Source organism: Cladophialophora psammophila (assembly GCF_000585535.1).
Source record: "Cladophialophora psammophila CBS 110553 chromosome Unknown aczJe-supercont1.15, whole genome shotgun sequence".
Taxonomy (NCBI): Eukaryota; Fungi; Ascomycota; class Eurotiomycetes; order Chaetothyriales; family Herpotrichiellaceae; genus Cladophialophora; species Cladophialophora psammophila.
Genome location: NW_006912936.1, coordinates 629,236 through 646,926, shown reverse-complemented (window position 1 = coordinate 646,926; position 17,691 = coordinate 629,236). Strand labels below are relative to the sequence as shown.

General features: G+C 52.9%; 8 protein-coding genes across 8 annotated transcripts; 4 read left to right on the top strand and 4 right to left on the bottom strand.

Annotated features, from left to right (window-relative positions):
• Window positions 1-1,287: 1,287 nt before the first annotated feature.
• Window positions 1,288-2,725, top strand: A1O5_09170 (uncharacterized protein; the record flags this gene model as incomplete). Its single annotated transcript, XM_007749750.1, has 5 exons — window positions 1,288-1,330; window positions 1,375-1,421; window positions 1,513-1,624; window positions 1,736-1,790; window positions 1,882-2,725. 5 exons carry the CDS (start codon window positions 1,288-1,290, stop codon window positions 2,723-2,725), a joined length of 1,101 nt encoding a protein of 366 aa, XP_007747940.1.
• A 1,203-nt stretch (window positions 2,726-3,928) lies between these two features.
• Window positions 3,929-6,147, top strand: A1O5_09169 (uncharacterized protein; the record flags this gene model as incomplete). The annotated part of the gene is made up of 4 exons (XM_007749749.1): window positions 3,929-4,089; window positions 4,156-4,460; window positions 4,514-4,896; window positions 4,948-6,147. 4 exons carry the CDS (start codon window positions 3,929-3,931, stop codon window positions 6,145-6,147), a joined length of 2,049 nt encoding a protein of 682 aa, XP_007747939.1.
• A 572-nt stretch (window positions 6,148-6,719) lies between these two features.
• Window positions 6,720-8,386, bottom strand: A1O5_09168 (uncharacterized protein; the record flags this gene model as incomplete). Its single annotated transcript, XM_007749748.1, has 6 exons — window positions 6,720-6,821; window positions 6,939-7,006; window positions 7,144-7,390; window positions 7,606-7,673; window positions 7,817-7,848; window positions 7,950-8,386. The coding sequence occupies 6 exons, from the start codon at window positions 8,384-8,386 to the stop codon at window positions 6,720-6,722; spliced, it is 954 nt and encodes a 317-aa protein (XP_007747938.1).
• An 833-nt stretch (window positions 8,387-9,219) lies between these two features.
• On the bottom strand, window positions 9,220-11,414 carry A1O5_09167 (uncharacterized protein; the record flags this gene model as incomplete). The annotated part of the gene is made up of 3 exons (XM_007749747.1): window positions 9,220-9,881; window positions 9,933-10,309; window positions 10,363-11,414. 3 exons carry the CDS (start codon window positions 11,412-11,414, stop codon window positions 9,220-9,222), a joined length of 2,091 nt encoding a protein of 696 aa, XP_007747937.1.
• A 594-nt stretch (window positions 11,415-12,008) lies between these two features.
• Window positions 12,009-13,085, top strand: A1O5_09166 (uncharacterized protein; the record flags this gene model as incomplete). The annotated part of the gene is made up of 1 exon (XM_007749746.1): window positions 12,009-13,085. One exon carries the CDS (start codon window positions 12,009-12,011, stop codon window positions 13,083-13,085), a length of 1,077 nt encoding a protein of 358 aa, XP_007747936.1.
• Window positions 13,086-13,484: 399 nt separating this feature from the next.
• Window positions 13,485-13,955, bottom strand: A1O5_09165 (uncharacterized protein; the record flags this gene model as incomplete). The annotated part of the gene is made up of 2 exons (XM_007749745.1): window positions 13,485-13,519; window positions 13,577-13,955. 2 exons carry the CDS (start codon window positions 13,953-13,955, stop codon window positions 13,485-13,487), a joined length of 414 nt encoding a protein of 137 aa, XP_007747935.1.
• Window positions 13,956-14,926: 971 nt separating this feature from the next.
• A1O5_09164 (uncharacterized protein) lies at window positions 14,927-16,600 on the top strand (the record flags this gene model as incomplete). Its single annotated transcript, XM_007749744.1, has 3 exons — window positions 14,927-15,011; window positions 15,066-15,264; window positions 15,313-16,600. The coding sequence occupies 3 exons, from the start codon at window positions 14,927-14,929 to the stop codon at window positions 16,598-16,600; spliced, it is 1,572 nt and encodes a 523-aa protein (XP_007747934.1).
• Window positions 16,601-16,884: 284 nt separating this feature from the next.
• On the bottom strand, window positions 16,885-17,435 carry A1O5_09163 (uncharacterized protein; the record flags this gene model as incomplete). The annotated part of the gene is made up of 2 exons (XM_007749743.1): window positions 16,885-16,935; window positions 17,019-17,435. 2 exons carry the CDS (start codon window positions 17,433-17,435, stop codon window positions 16,885-16,887), a joined length of 468 nt encoding a protein of 155 aa, XP_007747933.1.
• Window positions 17,436-17,691: the final 256 nt, after the last annotated feature.

Here is a 17,691-nt window from a genome sequence, read left to right as displayed (position 1 = left end):
AGGAATCAATGGGGTATCATTGGGAGGACCTTTGTTTGGGACGGCGCGTTTGTTCTTTCTGCCTTTGCACCTTTTCATCTACGCAACGCTTTTCGGCTTTGTTATTTGTGCTTTTGATTCTTTTTTTGGTACTCTCATTTCATTATTTTACGAAAAAAAATACTGGGAGGTCTTTTGTCCAAGATACCTTGCGGGCTTTCGCCTGGCAACTTTGAAATGTCTGTCTTTATCGATTGGGAAATGTCGCGAACCGTTTTGGTGGCAGGTTTCGCAATCTGTGTAACTATAGCTTGTACGTTAAGGGGATGAGACAGGAATGAAGGGAGTCGATGACGACCGTCTGATGATATAAAGAGATTAGAGTCAGATTTAGAGAGGAATCTTTGGCAAACATTGATGATGCACTTCTCACTGGACCCGCATATACCGTGGGTTTTGAAGACCAGTTCTGACCGATCTGCCATCCTTCGACTGAAAGAATTGGAGACGGTGTGTGGCCCCCTATGTCCACCTCGGCGACGATGGGCTGTTGGGAGATATCGCCTCGGCGCTTGGCGGCTTGTTTCGGCGACGGTGCTGTCAGGTCTCGACTCCTCCCAAAAGGACCCAGGGATTTCTAACAACCTGCTATTACGTGCCCTTCTCTTGACCACCCTCTGCGCGCATCTCTCATTTTAATACCCCAAATATTCTGACCCCGCGATGGCTCCCAGCAGAGCTCTTCGACGAGCCCTACCGGGCCAACAGGGTTGCACGTCCCTTCTTCGGTCTCAGACGTCGTTCAGGTCGCGTAGAGGTTTCGCGTCTGTCACCAGCTCGTCAACGAGTACGAAGAGCGGGAAGGTAGCGCCGCTAGAAGGTGTCCGAGTGCTGGATATGACTCGAGTATTGGCCGGCGTGAGTACCTGTTTATTCCTCCGAGTACTTGAGCAATCGGCCCCTGGAGAAAGTGAATGGAAGTTGCGTATCCGCTTGGGTTTCGGCCAAGCTGTGTCAGCGAGGAATCGAAGAGCGACTAACTGGAACTCGAAATGTGGTAGCCTTATTGCACGCAGATTCTGGGCGATTTAGGGTGGGTACGCATTATGTCCCCAACCTGTCCACACCAGGCTTTCTGCCCAGAATGGCAAGGGTCTGACCGGAAGCTGTGGTGTTGAAACAATACATCAACTGACAGTGTTTTTTTTTTTTGAACGTCCTCCAGGGCAGAAATTATCAAGATCGAGCATCCTACGCGGGGCGACGACACGAGAGCCTGGGGCCCGCCGTACGCAAAGTACAAAAGCGATGGTAATTAGCCTCAGACAGCAGAAGCAACCCTGCGCCCCGAGTACGACACGAGAGACAGCCACTGACTCGGCCTCTCATCCTTAGCGGTTGTGAAAGGCGGCAGGCCTGGGGAAAGCGCGTACTTTATCGGCGTGAGTCCTCGGGTCATTTACACATGCATCTGCGGCATGTTTGGTTGCGGGCTCGGTGCTGACGCTGGGGGTGTGTGTCGCTGCTTTCCAGGTGAACCGCAACAAGAAATCAGTCGGTCTCTCGTTCCAGCACCCCGAGGGCATCAAGATCTTGCATGAGTTGGCCAAGACATCCGATGTGTTGGTGGAAAACTATATTCCTGGTACGTATGCTGCATGCTTGCGCACTTCCTGCAAATGGATGTTAAAAATGGATGAATGGAAATCCCTTCCTGGTGGGTGGTCTTAACTCATCACTTGTGTGACGCCCGTAGGAGCGTTGAAAAAGTACCAACTAGACTACGAATCAGTACGGAAGATTAACCCTCGGTGAGCCTCCCTCCTAACCATTTTGGCCACCAACTTATCTCTCTGCCTCTCCCGGTGGCCAAATCCACTGACACCGTCTTCGACGCAACAGTCTAATCTATGCCTCCATAACCGGCTACGGCCAGTATGGCCCCTACAGTCCCCGAGCCGGCTACGACGTCATGGTCGAGGCCGAAATGGGGCTCATGCACATTACAGGCGAACGAAACGGGTCTCCTGTAAAAGTGGGTGTTGCGGTGACAGACCTCACAACGGGCCTGTATACCTGCAACGCGATTATGGCATCTCTGTTGGCTAGACAGAGGACGAACCAGGGACAGCATCTCGACGTGTCGCTGGCGGACTGCCAGGTCGCGACACTGGCAAATATCGCCAGCTCGGTGCTGATATCCGGAGAACGGGATGGCGGACGATGGGGCACGGCACACCCCAGCATCGTTCCTTATAAGGGGTTCAAGACGCTGGACGGCGACATCATGCTGGGCGGCGGCAACGACCGACTTTTTGGGATCATATGCGACAAGCTGGAGCGGCCAGAGTGGAAGAGCGACGCGCGTTTCGTCACCAACGACGTTCGTGTCCAGAACCGCGACCTGCTTGAGGACATGATCGAGCAGATCACAAGGACCAAGACCACGAAGCAGTGGCTGGCGATCCTTGAGGGCAGCGGCATGCCCTACGCCGCCATCAACGACGTCAAGGACACCCTCGACCACGAGCACGTCCGTGCCCGCAACATGATCACCGAGCTCGACCACGCCGCCTGCGGCACCATCAAGGTCGTCAGCCACCCAGTCAAGTACTCTGAGAGCGCTGCGGGCGTAAGGAGCGCGCCGCCCACGCTGGGCGAACACACCGACGTGGTTTTGAGGGACCTGCTCCAGATGGAGGACAAGGAGATTGCATCGCTACGGCAGTCTGGCGTTGTGGCATAAATAGGAGCGCAGGTGGCGCAAGTGAGTGAGCCAGGGTGAGAGAATCTGCGGGAAGGTCCTGACATAGAGAGCAGAGTAAAGCGTGATTGATTGATTGATTGATTGGTTTCCTTTTTTTCAATTCGTCAGTCGAAGCGAAGCAAGTAGATAGGTGACGGCCGAACGACAAGGTCAATCGACCACCAGCGCACCTCGACCCTCTGCCGCTTTTCAACGTGGCTTCCCTCCCACTCTCCTTCCACTCTCCTTTCACTGTCCTTCCTCCTCTGCTCACCTGCTCACTTACCTACGACCCGCCTCTTCCTGCTCTAGTTTTCGACCCATAGGCCACTGCTCCATGGACAATTAGCAGTCTAGCGTTGGCGAACCCGGCTGAGAGCTAGTTCCAATAGCTCAGTATAGAGCCAACTGATTGGCACAATGGATGAAGAAATGGCAGCTTAATTATTGCATTGAATTGCATTGGAAGCCAACAACAGGCTACCTCGGTATGCTGCCTCGGTTTCGCTCTGTGGATGTCGTGGGGTGCAAGATGCGAGGCAGATACGAGAAAGTAGAAAGAGACATTCGCAGCACTATGAGACCTTTCGTCCATGATTTGTCGATTGATGTTCCACCATGAACGAAGTATTCTGGGGGCATTGCGGAATAGCCTAGTAGCTTCCTTTTCGGCTTGGGATAGGCGCGGAAATGGTGTGACCAGGCGTAATTTGCAGCCCATCGTGCCGCAATAGTGGAATTCTTCTTTCTAGGGTCCTGATAGAGCGAATGCTCTCACAATTGCATGCAACGGCAATAAGGGGAGGCGTGTGAACGACATAGAGGTATTGGTAGAAGGGAGAGGGTGGTCAAGGTGGTGCAGGTGAGGCAACAAGGCTGTGCATGTGTAGGACGGAGAGTTGCCTCCTGTTTAGGTAGGAAGCGCGACTCCGCACCAAACCAAACGCTCCTCTCCTCCTCCTCCTCCATCCCACCACTTGCCCACCACCACCTCCACAGTACTTGTAAGTAATTTGTACCAACCCCTTGTGGGCCATTCTTGGCCATTCCCCCGCAATCTCCCGCCAATAGACCAAGATCCGAGGTCCCTCCCCTCGTCCACTCACACATAAGGCGGAGAGTCCTGCAAAAGCTATGGGCCAGTTGCAAAGAGCGACGTCCACCATCTTCATTCAGCACAAAGGAGGAGAAGGAGAAGAATCCATGGAGGCGCAACACGCGCGCAAGAGGAAGCGCTCAGCCATCGCTTGCACGCGCTGCCACGATCGAAAAGTCCGCTGCTCGCTGGCCTTCCAGGGCATCCCATGTGCAAACTGTGCTCAGGATGGCACCGTCTGCAAGGTCTATGGCCAGCAGCATGCCGCGTAGGTGATCTTCCATCCTCCCGATCAGGAACCAGGTCGCTCATTGCGTTGGAATGAATACAACAGCCGCTCGGGCCAGGCCAGCCGACCTTCATCGACACCAGTCTACCCTCTGACGCCGTCTCCAAGATCCATACCCACTGCCGAGGTATCGCACCAAGGATCGGATGAAGTCGAAGTCCCCCGGGAGTGCGCAAACCTGGAGAAGAGCCCGGCACAGGTGGCGTCCCCGGACTGTCCAAGGGGTCCAGACACATCCCGCGAGATCGCAACCGGCACTCAGCAAACTCCCACCACGGTTTCAGACCCAATATCTGAAAGACCTCGCAGCTCTGACCATTCACGGGACATCTTAGTGCCTTATTATGCCGGTATCTCTAAAGTTGTTATGATGGAACTCGACACGACTGACTTTGGCTCTTAGGAGAGTCTGAGGGACTCGAATTTGTGTTCGATCTCTGCTCGCCAAATCGGCCGGTGAAAGGAAGCCCATATATCATCAGCCGCAACGTCCTCAAACGACAACGCTTCGAACCAGAGATAACGCCTGGTTCCAGACCCCTATTTCCCCCTTCGGTCTGCGCGCGGCTCCTTCGCTGCTTCTTTAGCTACGTCTACCCTTTCTTACCGGTCGTGAATGCCGGGGAATTTATTACAAAGTATTCCGATGATCCCAACAGCGTCAGCTGCCTGTTGTTGTGGTCGGTATTTTTTGCTGCGGCGATCTACATTGATGCGGAGACTCTCAAAGCTATAGGGTTCCAATCCCGCAAAATCTTGAAGCAATTTTGCTATCAGAATGCCAAGGTAAGGGGACTTGTCGAACATCATATAACAGAGGGAGCTAACGACACATAGAAGACGTATGATGCGCAGCTCGAGGCTGATAAGTCCGCTATCATTGCGTCGGCTTTACTCCTAGGTTACTGGTATGTTGACCTGGAGGATCTAGACGGCGCCCCCTATTGGATTGGAACAGCCATCCACCTGTCCTTTGGTATTGGGCTCCATCGTGAACCAAGCTACTCTCGGCTTCAGCGGTGTCCGTTCCCCTCATCACAACGAGCACTCTGGAGACGGCTGTGGTGGTGCAGCTATTACCGCGATGCCTGGCTCTCGTTGGGCACTGGAAGGCCGATGCGCGTCCACCTGGATGACTGTGACCTGAACCTGCCGACCGTTCACGATGTCGTGGATGATGTCAAAGATCTATCTCCGGAGCTGCGCGAGGCATTCCTACCCCGTGATCTCGAGGAACTGACGGAGCTCTGGATCAAGTTGCTCCGGTTGTCCATAAAGCTGGAAGACGCCATGGTTTTGCATTACCGACCGCGAAGGCCACCGCTATCATTGTCTCAGCTGGAAGCCGACTATGCGGACGTATCAAATCTTCTCGACAACCTTTCCATAGACATAGAAAAACAATCTCGAATCTTGGGCCTGCACATGAGCCATCTCAGATGCTATTGCGATGCAACCATCATTCTGCTTCATCGCTCCTACATTCTTTCCACACCCGAACACCTGTCGCCGGCCGAGCGAAGCAGTCTCCAAGCAGTCGCGACCCAGAGATCCAAGGCTGCCGCGGCTGATTCCACGAGCACCCTCAACAAATTAATCGCCCAGGATATGATTGAGACATCACCTGCAATGCTCGTGACTGCCATCATGACTGTCATGCAGATCCACTTGTTCGAGCTTGCTCGATCCGACGGCCTCATCCGTCAGCATGCCGGGCACAATTTAAACCTGTATTTGATGGTCCTCTCCCATCTCAACAAGACATTTTGGAGCGCGGACATGCATCGCAACCTCTTCAGCGAGGTCCTGAAGGCGTTCAACACGGGCAAAACAGGAGACGCGAAGCAATATGCGGGCTACGCGGCGGGTCTCCAGGGTCCGGCTGGGCGAGCAAGCACTCCTCATCCTCGCGACGATCAGATGAACTCCATGAACACTGTGCTGGACTCCTGCGGATTGAGCGGGACTGCTTTCGACGATTTCTTCGCGTCTTTTGGTCCATTCGACAATTTTCAATTTTGGTTTGATGAGGGGTAAGTCTCTCTTAACATCTGCCGGCTTGGACTTGGGTTAGCGTGCCCGTCTAATGCTTCAGTAGTAGGTTGGATTACAACAACAATCCCGACGCCAGCCTTGTGTGAATGTTGAAGTTGGATGACTTGAGCACGAGCCAGACACGAACGACCGTTGAATCAAAGGCTCATGTATAGAAGAAGCTGCTCGAATTCCGTAGTCCCAGCTGTCTCCTGTGCTTCAATCAAAGATGGCTTTTACGTTTACGAGAAAACATGCTGAGGGCCGGTGAAGGTATGGGTGGGCTCCCCCGTACGCTGGGAAAAAGCGAGACCGCTATGGACCGGGATGGAAGTGCGCGACCAAGAGAACTGTGTCCTCGATAGATTAAACAGTGTATAATGATTCGGCCCTTCGCGGTTTGATCGTCGCAAGATCTTGGGAAGCACGAGCTTCTGTTTCATGCCCCTGGCCTCTAGCCACTGGACCCCCTGACCTCCCAGCCAAGTTGAGACCCGAAACGCCTTTGGTCCCCGCTCCCAAGTGTTTTAAGTCCATCTTCCGCGTCGTCATGTACCGTACCGTAGCACATAATATCATATCTTGAACGGATTGTTCAAATCGAACGGATATCCGCACGACAGCTGGGGGACCTGGGAGTAGCGCTGCTGGAGGAGGGCTCTGGTGTTTTGCAAGATCTGGGAGGAGAGAAGAAAATTAGAACTGTCTCTTTACGGGCACTTCTGCTGGTGCCGGTGCTGGTGGGACATAATATCGTGATCGATCGGGATGGAGGAGGATGGGTGTCAACTCACCTGGACGTAGGACATGTTCCAATCGACATCTGTCTTCATGGTCTCGAGAAAAGCCCACGACATGGCTCCTAAAATTCCCATCCATCGTCAGCAAGGGATTGACTGGTTCCAACTTCCAAGACGGTGCATATGGCGGGGGGATGAGAGAGAATGGTTTCGAAGGGTGGGAAGGGTTCAAGGAGGGTAGGGAAGAAACACAACGTACCGACATGTCGACCGTTGATGAATGCGTCCGCAGACGTCTGTTCGTCCTTGCAGCCCGAAAACATAAAGACCGATCTGTTCTCGCGGCCCCAGTCTTCTTCAAACTCGCCCACGCTGTGCAGGCCTTCCTCATAGTCGCCATCGTACTGGTGCTTGAGACCACGGAAGAACGAGGTCGCCCCGGCAAGGAGATGGCGCGCCTCGCCCGCGCTGTCGAATGCGAAGTCTCCTCGGATGAGATGTGAGGCCTGCTCAAACCCAAAAAAAGAAAGGGGGCGTGCGCCCATCAGCGTTTGTTCACCGCCATCACTTTTCCAAAAGGACGTCACATAAGACATGCAGTCCCAATCAATGGGATATGGCCGATGCATGCATACATTCCCCCGATATCTCGTCGGGCACTCACGCCGCGGAGACCGATGAGTCGCGACAGAAAGGTGTGCAAAGCAACAGTGTTACTCACCTCGCCAATCAGTTCGGCGCCAGCTCTCAGGTTGTCCATAAGATTGACGTTCCCGTCATCATCAGTCCCTGCATTGAACGTTAACATCGAAAAATGGCCTCGTTATCAGCAGACTGGGGGCAGGGCTGTTAGGACAAAATTCCTCTAATGCTAGCACAAGGAACCGTCGGCTTCATGCAGCAGGGGGGCCAAACAATAAATGGGAACTTACGGTATACGAAGGGCAACTCCACCGCGGAACCACTGGCGGCCCCAAATTAGTAATTCTGATATAACGTATCTTACATTTATACCCAATTAGGGGGAAGTACTGGGGAGTATGGGGGAGTATTCGGGCTTCTCACCTATGACAACAATCGAACAAGATGAACAAGGTGCAGCTCGGCGGCAGGGCGCTGACCAGGGCACGATGCAACGTCGAACTATCAATCTGGCCCGTCCTCTCAAAGTCCACGGGGACGATCGTGTCCGCAAACCCACTCGAATGCGACCCGTCCTCATCCGGCACCTGACCGCCGTGGCCCGAATAGTGCAAGAAGCACATACAGCCGGGCTCACTGACCAGCCAATTCATCGCGGCGAGGACATTGTGCGCGGTTGGGTAATAAGGTCCGCGCGGGTCGTTCATGTCGGTGAGAACGACCATGTTGGCGGGATGATTGGAGAAGCCCCGCGACGCGAGGAACTCGGCCATGTTGTTGACATCGTCAACGCAGCCTTGGAGCTGGTGCTGCGAGCCAATGTAGTTGATGCCAATGAGCAGCGCTTTCCGTCGGCCCATTTTCTCTCTTTTTTTTCCCTTGCTGTTTGAGAAACGATAAGGGGAGATTGTGTGAGACGACAACCCTCAAATCACCGTGAGCGATTTAAATCCCACAAAGCTCAGGCGCTATTTCAGCCCGCAAGAATAGAAACAAGCAAATGCACACGGCGGGAACGGGAATGGGTAAATGGTTCGGCCGAGCTCAGCTCGCAATTTACGCCCGAAGGAGTTATTCGAAGCCATTAGCCGAACAGAGTGACAAGCTGACTAGCCGCCGGAAAACGAAAACCTTGACTGCTCCTGCTGACTGATTCATCATGTGAGACCCGAGCCATTATCCCACCTAGTCGTGGAAAAACGTGAACAGGTTCAAAAAGTAAGCATGGTGGCAGTCAGACGCGCATAGCTAGAAAGGATGAAGCTTGTCATCAGCCTTATTATGACGACATGAGGCTGTAAGACGAACGGGTGTGAACAAGGGAACAAGGGAACAAGGGGAACAGTGGCCCATCTCCTTCTCCTACACATCTGAATCCGAAGGGCTTGGACAGATCTCAGTATGCATCCAGTGAAACGAATTTGGATCCTTGAAATTCCTGTTGCCGGTAACAGTAGGAAAGATTCTACCAGTAATTCCTGCTTTTGCCTGTCCTCCGTCCACCATGCCTAAAGAGCAGACAGTAGAATCACACTCCAAATATACAGACCTGAAATGATCCAATAAATACCCTTCGTCCGTTGACAACATCCTTCCAAAAGGGAAAATCAAACAGCAGGCCTTCCAGCAGCACACTCATGAGTTCGTAACACATAAAGACACAGAGACAAATTCCCATATCCTCCATTGGGGTCTATACACTGAACCATTCACAAATACAATTCGACCCTAGTTGCTCCACTGTATTGGGTGACCGTCTGGGCATCACTCTCCTTCTGCTGGTGGCCGAAGTAGGGGCGCCGTAGTCGCTCTCTTTGATACAGATGGTCGGCACATCGGGTATAGGCATGATTTGCCAATTGTTGAGCACTTGCATTTGTTGGCAATACGGCTGCACATTGTTGTCAGGCTTCCGCTTCTCCACCATCTTGACAAGCTTGGGAAAGTCCGGTGAGCCTACGGTGGCTTGACGTTTGAGTTTCGTGTCGGGCCAGTAGTCTTCGTCAGTCGGTTCACTTGGGTACGGTGTGGTTGTTGACGGGTTTGTGGTTGTCGGTCCAGTCCCATGTCCTGGCGTGTTATGTGACGTGCTGTAAGGGCCAGCGCTGGTGGGTCCGCTAGTCGCAGACGTTATTGTAGAGCTAGGTTTATACGTCTGATAGGCGTCATCCATATCCTGTTCCAAAAAGACCCAGAATTCGCTGATGGTGGAGTTCCAGAAACAGTACCAGGGTTTGTCACCAACACCGAGATAGCTGGCCCCCCAGTTGCCCGTCCCCCTTCGGGCCAACTCTGGTGCAGATACTGAGCGTTTCATATGATCATCAGAGTCAGGAGAGAGTTCAATGTTAGGAACTAGACAACTAAGTCAGGGATTGATTGTTGAAGAGCATGGTGAGCACTTACCAATTATGAGCTTATCGAACAGCACACTGAAGAACAAGGCGACACCAAGTTGATCGTCATCCTTGTCCTTGTATGGTTGCATTGCGAAACGCGTTCCGTTAAAATCGGGAGGTTGCGGTCCATATCTGAATAATTGAGGTCTGACAGAGTAGTCATCGAACACTACCGAAAAGTTCGGCCCGCTTGGGAAGACATTGATCCCAAGGAGAGCAAAGTTTAGACATTCCCATGTATGAGAGTATTCATCGTCGACGACGCACGAATCTACCTGCTGTGTCTGGTTCAGAGGGATTGTATAGTGGCCCGTTGGGCATGATGGTGTTGATGGACCGGTTTGAGCGGGGTCAGCGTCGAGCCAAACTGTGGTAGTCGCAGCGCTGTTAAACGATTAGCAATGCCCACATGAGCTGTTTGCTTTTAGTCAACTTACACCTCGACTTGGTGTGTTCCATGTTGGTTGCCTACGACACCGCCAATAACACCGCCAATTACCGCTGCTAGCACCACGATCGCAGCGACAATGACGACCGTCCAAATCGGTAGTCCACAGCACGTCCTTCTCCGTCGCTTTTCAACCAACCCTTCTTTCTTGGCGACTTCGTCCTGAGAAGAGCCAGTCCCAACTGCCGTTAACTCAAGGTCCGAATCAGAAGCGGCAGGAGGTTGGATGGTGGAGGCGGTAGCTGATTCTTCAGTGATGGAGGACGTCTGGGGGTCTATCGTCGCCATGTCCCCCTTCGCGATTACATTGTCAGCATATCGGCTGTAAGGTGGTAATTGCTCGATGTGGCCATCGCTCCCAACAATGTCGCCCACTTCATTACTGGAAGAACTTGTACCAGGCGGGTATGATTGACCCATTCCCGGAAACCCCAAACCGATACTAGCATCCGAGTTGTCATCTTCAGGGACTGTGTTTTGAGGGTACATAGAATATGGGTGTTCAGGACCGCCTTGTGGTACAAAGGGGAGTTCTAGGGGCCGAATAGTCGAGTCGCTGATAACACTGGAGGCTCTTGTAACTTGAGGATATAGTCCATATGGCTGACTTGGGGCTGTTGGTCCCCGATAAGGACTCTGAGCCCGTGGGATGGAAAATCGAGACGAGGTGCTGAGGGTTCTTCGGGTATCTGCTATGGAACGGGACGAGGTTGATACGGCTCGGTGGGGATGGGCGGAGGATTCGGCTGGAAGGGTTCTCTTGGAGATAGAAAGTCGGCTTAGGCCGATTGGGATTCCAGAAAGTCCAGGAGGTATGTATTCTCGAGGATGATTGTTTGTGTCGTTGCGCTGGTCTAGGTTCAGCTCTTCGGGTCGACTGCCAATGGAGTCCGTCGGACTTGAAGCGCCTATTGACTCTGCAGGGTCGACCGCATATTCATCACTGAAGACATCGGGGTTTGGGGTGTCGATTGATGACCTTCGCGGCGTGCGGTCGCCCTCCATCGATATTGATCGTCTTGAAGGAGGTCGTCGCGCCATGGGCGCTGCGCCACCCTTTTAGGAGACCGGCTCCGAATACGCGAAGACTGGCAATTGAGGGGACCAGGAGAGTGGAGGAGGACTGAGACGTGGTATACAGGATGGTTCTATGTAGAGAGGGACGTATCGGAGGGCGGGGGGCGGGTGAGGTAAAGGTGGTCGATGTTGGACTTGTCGGATGATCATGAATTGGGAGAGCGGAACATGAGCAGCGACAGGGCAGGAACAGGAGGTCTCATTAGACTCGGTCTGCACTTGCCGTGCCCATGCCGCTCTGGTCTTGGCTGCCGGCCCAATAGCGCCCAATAGTGCTCTGGGTGATTTTAGGCAGCTTGGCAGCTCCACCGAACTCGCTCTATTTGAAACTAGTGGCATGAGGCCTCGCATAATAATTTTGTCTGCCTCGCTCACTGCAACTGCTGACTTGACGAGCATCACCGGAGTTGATCGGTGTCGATCCCTATTGTCCTGAGATATCTGCAATCGTTTAACCGGGGACACTGCGCGATTACTGCCAACGTTATGCGGAGTGCCTCGCTGTGCGTCAGGTACTAATCATAAGTGCCGTCTCTCAACGTAAAGTCTCTGACCATTATGGCGGCGGCGGCGGAGGTGCAGACCTTGCTGCGTTTCCTGACAAAAGATGCCCGCATTCCATTGGCAGAAGCCATGCCAAAGATCCACGCTCTTCGGAAACAGCAGCTCAATACGCCCGAGAGCATCTCCAAGGCTGATGAGGCTGACCTCAAACCGATATTTGCTGATGAGAAGGTGCTGAAGCAGGTGATCAACGCGGCCAAGCGTGCTTCTAATCCCAAAAAACGAGCAGCGGCGCAGTCGGGTTCTCTAACCTCAAAGCGCACAAAGGCAGATGGAGACACGCTCGATGATGAGACTTCTCTTGCGCTACCCCAAACAGAGATGTCCATTGCCGAGCTCGAGAATGTCACCATTGAGACGAACCGAGCACCTCTTTTCCTGGCCTTCGCGATCGCGGTCCTCGCATATACGCATCCCGAGCAGCCTCTTTCAAGCCGGTGGAGCCTGGCGCAAGCTGTCGTGAGCGCAGGTGCGCAAAGCAAAGCCAAATATCTCGGCCTCACAACTGGGCCAACTGCGGAAGAAGATGGCTGGGCACAGGGTCAGCCTAAAGTCAAGATAATGGGCCGCGAGGTGGCAGTGATGCGAAGACACATCACTCCCTCGGCTGGGTATGAGACCAGTGTCCCCAGCGTAGCGTTATGGGGACTTGATCTCGATGCACTTCGCAAATCAAATGGACCATTGATTGTGGGTAAGGACATTAAGAGCTCTGCCGGCCCTCCTATACACAAACCTCTTTCACCTCGAAACTATCTTCTCAAATCCATGATTATTGTTGAGTCGAGCAACGCAGAATCCGAAAGAGCTCCCAATGAAAAGGCACCGGCCATGAAGAAGACCAATCCGAAAGAATTGGCGAGTAAGAGAGAGGAAGCTGCCGCTATGGTTCTTAAAGCGATCGACACAGTTTGCAAGAGTTGGAAATCGAGTTTGAACCCGCAAGAGCTCGACCAGAGGGCGCAGACTTGGTACACGCGGGTTCGACCAGATGTCGAACAAGGCCAAGCCGGCTGGGGACAACGAGGCCAAGTACGTCTCGCAGACATTCTCGCTCTGAGGAAAATATAGAGCGCGCCAGCTGAGGCAAGTCAGACCACATATGATCTGGCTCAATCACCAAGGGAAAAGAAAGGCTCTCTTGACGTGTCAAGCGAAACAGGTTCCATGATTGTATTGGTCGCTAAAACGCACTACGAGACTAACACATCATGTGTGTGCCGATGTGTTTCCCTTCCCATGATCGATTGGGACCTTTGAGCAAATCTCGCCGCTCTGTACAGGAGCGTCTTGAATGCGTCTCCGGGGCCTTCCCCAGACGCACTTCCAGTCCACTCAAGAAATCACCAAGGGTTTCAATATTGCTTTTGAAGGCCCTGAACGCCCGATGCGAATTTGAATGCCACCCACGATGATTTATGTCGCAGATGCATTATCCGTTTCACAGCACTTCAGCTGCCCTAAATCTCACTATTTTTTATCTTCCGAGGGCCGTCCCACGTCGCCTGTCCATCAGGTTTAGTTTGGTTCACAGCGATCAATTTGGGGGGAAGAAGACGGACCTTTCCAAAACTGCTTGTCTACCTTGTTGTCATCTTCACTTAGTTGATTCACTGTCCTCTCGTGTCGTTGTTCCAGCTCTTCATTGTGCTTCCGCACATCTGGGTCGTCCTTCTCGGCGGCAGATTTGGGGCTTTGGATTTTAGGGCTACCACCCCCGCTTGTGGAAGAGCTGCCGCCTTTGCTAGTTGCCGGAGCATCTGGGCCTGGATGCTCCATATTGGCTTTGGGGTTTTTCTGTTCGGTGCCCTGTTGCATCCCAGACTGCTCATTCCCATATGATTGATGTGCTGACCTCAATGGTTGTGAAGGATAGGCCAGGGCTGGGAATCGGTGAGGGACTCGGACTGGCCTTGTGGCCACACGGAGAATGGGGTGCATTTTGGGTGATTCAGTGAGTCTCGGTTTAGATGGGAGCAGAAACTTTTAGGAGCCAAAGATATACGAGGATTCTACCTAGGGACGAGACTGAAAGAGATGGTCAAAAAGCCTTTGGAAGCTTTGAGACTGAGTGCCACTGATGATCCTCTGATACATTACGTCGCTTCGATGACTTCATTGAATACCAAGACCATTGATAGTACCTCGTACGGGGTACGGAGAACTAGGTAGGGAGCATAAGGTACCGCAACCCTAGTCCCCCACAAATGTAGACTACCCGTAATTATTTACTTGAAACTCGCAAGGCTGATGTCAAGGCGTTTCTTTGTTCTACCTGTATATTACTCGGGAGAGACTAAGAAGGCCCTTTGCCAGGCAATTGCGGATGAGGACGAGACTCATCCGGACTCCCTTTTTGACCAAGTGGCAGTGACGTCACATTGGGTTTGCGCGTGTCTTGCTTTCCCCGCATCACGAATCGCGTCAGTCATTGCCGTCACGCACCTTGGGCGCTGCAGCTGTTTTGTTTCGTCGGACTCCTGTCCCGCCAATTTGACTGGCAACGGCTGGTAGCTCTCACGGGATTTTTCTAGGCAGTTGGTGTACCGAGTAGAGAGCAGAGAGCAGGGAGCAGAGGGAAGCCACCACTGTCTACTGTGTGAATTTTGGTTAAGGAAGGTAAAGCTTGGGCGTCTGGCTGCCCTTCCTCTGACTTGGCCCTGACCGCGAGCTGCCTGTGGCGCCACTTCTGCCTCACCTACCACCTGCCTTCATCACCACCCATCGCTCCAGTAAATGGTGAACAAATTCTGACGTCAAGGTTGGCACAAACATTCAATCTGTCAACTTTGCCTAAATTTCTTCTCTCGACCCTTTCAAATCTCCTGAACAAATAATCCTTGATCTCTAACTCTCCTCCTCCTCCTACTGCCTACCCGAAGACAGTCCAAGATCGACATCGACCTGCGACCATGAGGTTCTCCCTCTCCAAATTCCTTGTCGTCGCCTTAGCTTCGACCGAGGTCGTTGTTTCCAGTACCTGGTTCAGCAAAGCTGGTATGACCAAAGCTCTGACGATGCCCACAGGGACACTGCTGACCTCGTTCGCAGCTTACAACAAGTGGCATGAGACCGAACTCGAACGCTGGCTCTCCGACCACGATGTCCCTTATCCGACCCCTGCGGACAGGAAAGACCTCGAGAACCTTGTCAAAGAGAATTGGCACGCCAAAGTGGTTGACCCTGTCGCCACAGCCGGGGACAAGACCGGTGAGAGCTATCACAGTGTTAAGGACTGGATCTTTGATAGGTGAGCATGAAGCTCCCTTCTGCTGTTGTCCTGGCTGACATTCATTAGCTGGTCTGAATCGCGTCTGAAAAGCTTCCTTGACCATCACAACATTCCCGCTCCTCAACCACGGACTCGAGATACCCTCTTGACCACCGTCCGCCAGCACTACGATGCTATTGCAAAGCAGCTGGGAGAATACGCTTCCTACCCCGGTGACTGGCTCTACACGACTTGGTCCGAATCTGACCTCAAGGAGTTCCTCGACGAGCGTGGTATTCCTGTTCCACAACCCACCACCCGTGACAAGCTCATCGCCCATGTCCGCCGCAATTCTCGATTGGCTTCTCTCAACATGTCGTCAGCCGCATCTGCTGCGAGCGCTTCCTACTACAGTGCCAGTTCTTTAGCCAGCAAATCTGCCTCCAGTGCACAGGCCAGCCTTAGTAATGCTCTGTTCGACGCTTGGTCTGACAGCCAATTGAAGGAGTTCCTTGACAGCCATGGAGTTCCTGTTCCACAGGGCAGCAGGAAGAACGAACTCATCGCCTTGGCTCGCAAACATCGTGCGAAACTCGAGGCGAGCGGGTCCTCGCTCTCTAGCACTGCTACTTCCGCATTTGGCGCGGCTACTTCGTCGGCCGGCAATGAGTATGCAAAGGCAACTGATGATGCCTCTCTCATGGCTGATGATGCGTTCAACAAGGCCGTCGAGGCGTGGTCTGATTCTCGCCTCAAGGCTTACCTGGACTCTCGTGGGGTTCCAGTTCCTCAGGGTAGCAAGCGAGACGAGCTCTTGAAGCAAGTCCGACTAAACAAGCACAAGGCTGCCACTGGTTGGTCGGCATGGACATTTGACACTTGGACCCTCGAGAATCTCCAGAAGTATCTTGAAGCCCATGGCAAGAAATACAAGAAGAACGCCAAGGCAAGCCGCGACGACCTGATTAAACAAGCCCAAGATTCCTATGCCTCTGCCTCCAAGAGCGGCGGGACAAACTACGCATCGGTCACCAGTTACCTTGCCAAGCAAACCGATGCTGCTAAGGACACTGCTTTTGATACCTGGTCCGACAGCGAGTTGAAGTCTTACCTTGACAGCTACGGCGTTCCCAACTACCAAGGCACAACAGCCAACGAACTCCGCGCCGAAGCCAAGAAGCAATACAACTACTTCAAGTACGGAACATCGACTCCCTCAGGAACCATTTTTGAACGAATTAAGAGTGGATTGCAATGGGTTCTTGGACAAGCCCAAGGCACTGGTGCCGCTGCATCTGCATCTGCTTCCAAGTCTGCCAGCTCTGCAGCCAGCGCTGCTTCCAAGAGTGCCACAAGCGCTAAAAATGAGCTGTAGGGTGTTTATGGAGGGAGTGATGGGTACCCTTAGATGGTGGTGGCTCTCATCTAGTGGCGACACAGGCACCGGGGAGTTGGTCTGGCGAGGGATTAATCAACGGATGACCATGGGCATGAGGTTAGCTGCTGCACAGCTTACGAGATTGTACCTTTAGAGCTTTTTAGCTACGACAGCCCGACAGCAATTACCGTGAATGAAAAGATATGCTTGTTTACCAGAACATATTTTGCTTTGCTATTCTACTTTCTCTTCCATCCTTGGGAGTCCGATACGTCATGAAATCAATGGAAATCGGTCTTCCGGAAAGGTAGCAGCTTGCCTACGACCAAATACTGAAGCGGAACGTCAGCATCCTGTCTCTCGACCAATCTCTTCCAAGACAATTGATTTCACAAATGACAGTGTGAGTACTGACCTTCTCATCAAATCTCTCAATCCATCCATTCAAATTATCCACCTGCTCTGAAGTCAAGTCGTCACATGGATCGAGCGGTCCATCCAGGTCCTTAGTTAACATTTCCTCATCGAAGCTCTGACAAGCCAAGCCCCTCGTAGCATCTCGTCCCGCAAAGTTCTCGTATGGACCGCCCGGCCCGTAGAAATTGCGGCCGGAAGAGACGTCGTACACCTTTCCGCGGACGGCAAGGTAAACGGGGGAGTTGTCGGTACCGTTGTACTTGAGGAGAGTCCGCGGGGTGAACGTCTTGAACACAATGGGTTGGGGGCCGTGCGGAAGTGATGGCGGCGATTGTGGACGCAGACGCAGGTAGGCGAGGGTGAGGATGAGGACGAGGAGGGTCAGGTTGAGGGGGGTAAGAAGGGGAGTTGACATTGCGAAGCTGTAGTGGTTGCCTGGTGTATCAGTCATGCAACACGGTTTCAGAGATCATGAGGGGAGATCTGTACAATGTCTCCCGCATTATCTTATGATGTGCTTCGACTTCTGCGAATTTTTCTCCCCTTCGTTAACAGACCAGTCCATTGAGTTTTGGGTGCGAAGGGTTGAACGGACCTGGTGGAATCTCGACCATCTTGATAGTGGCTGTCTGCGATCTGAGACACCTGGGTCCGTTTCTTTTAGATTCCAG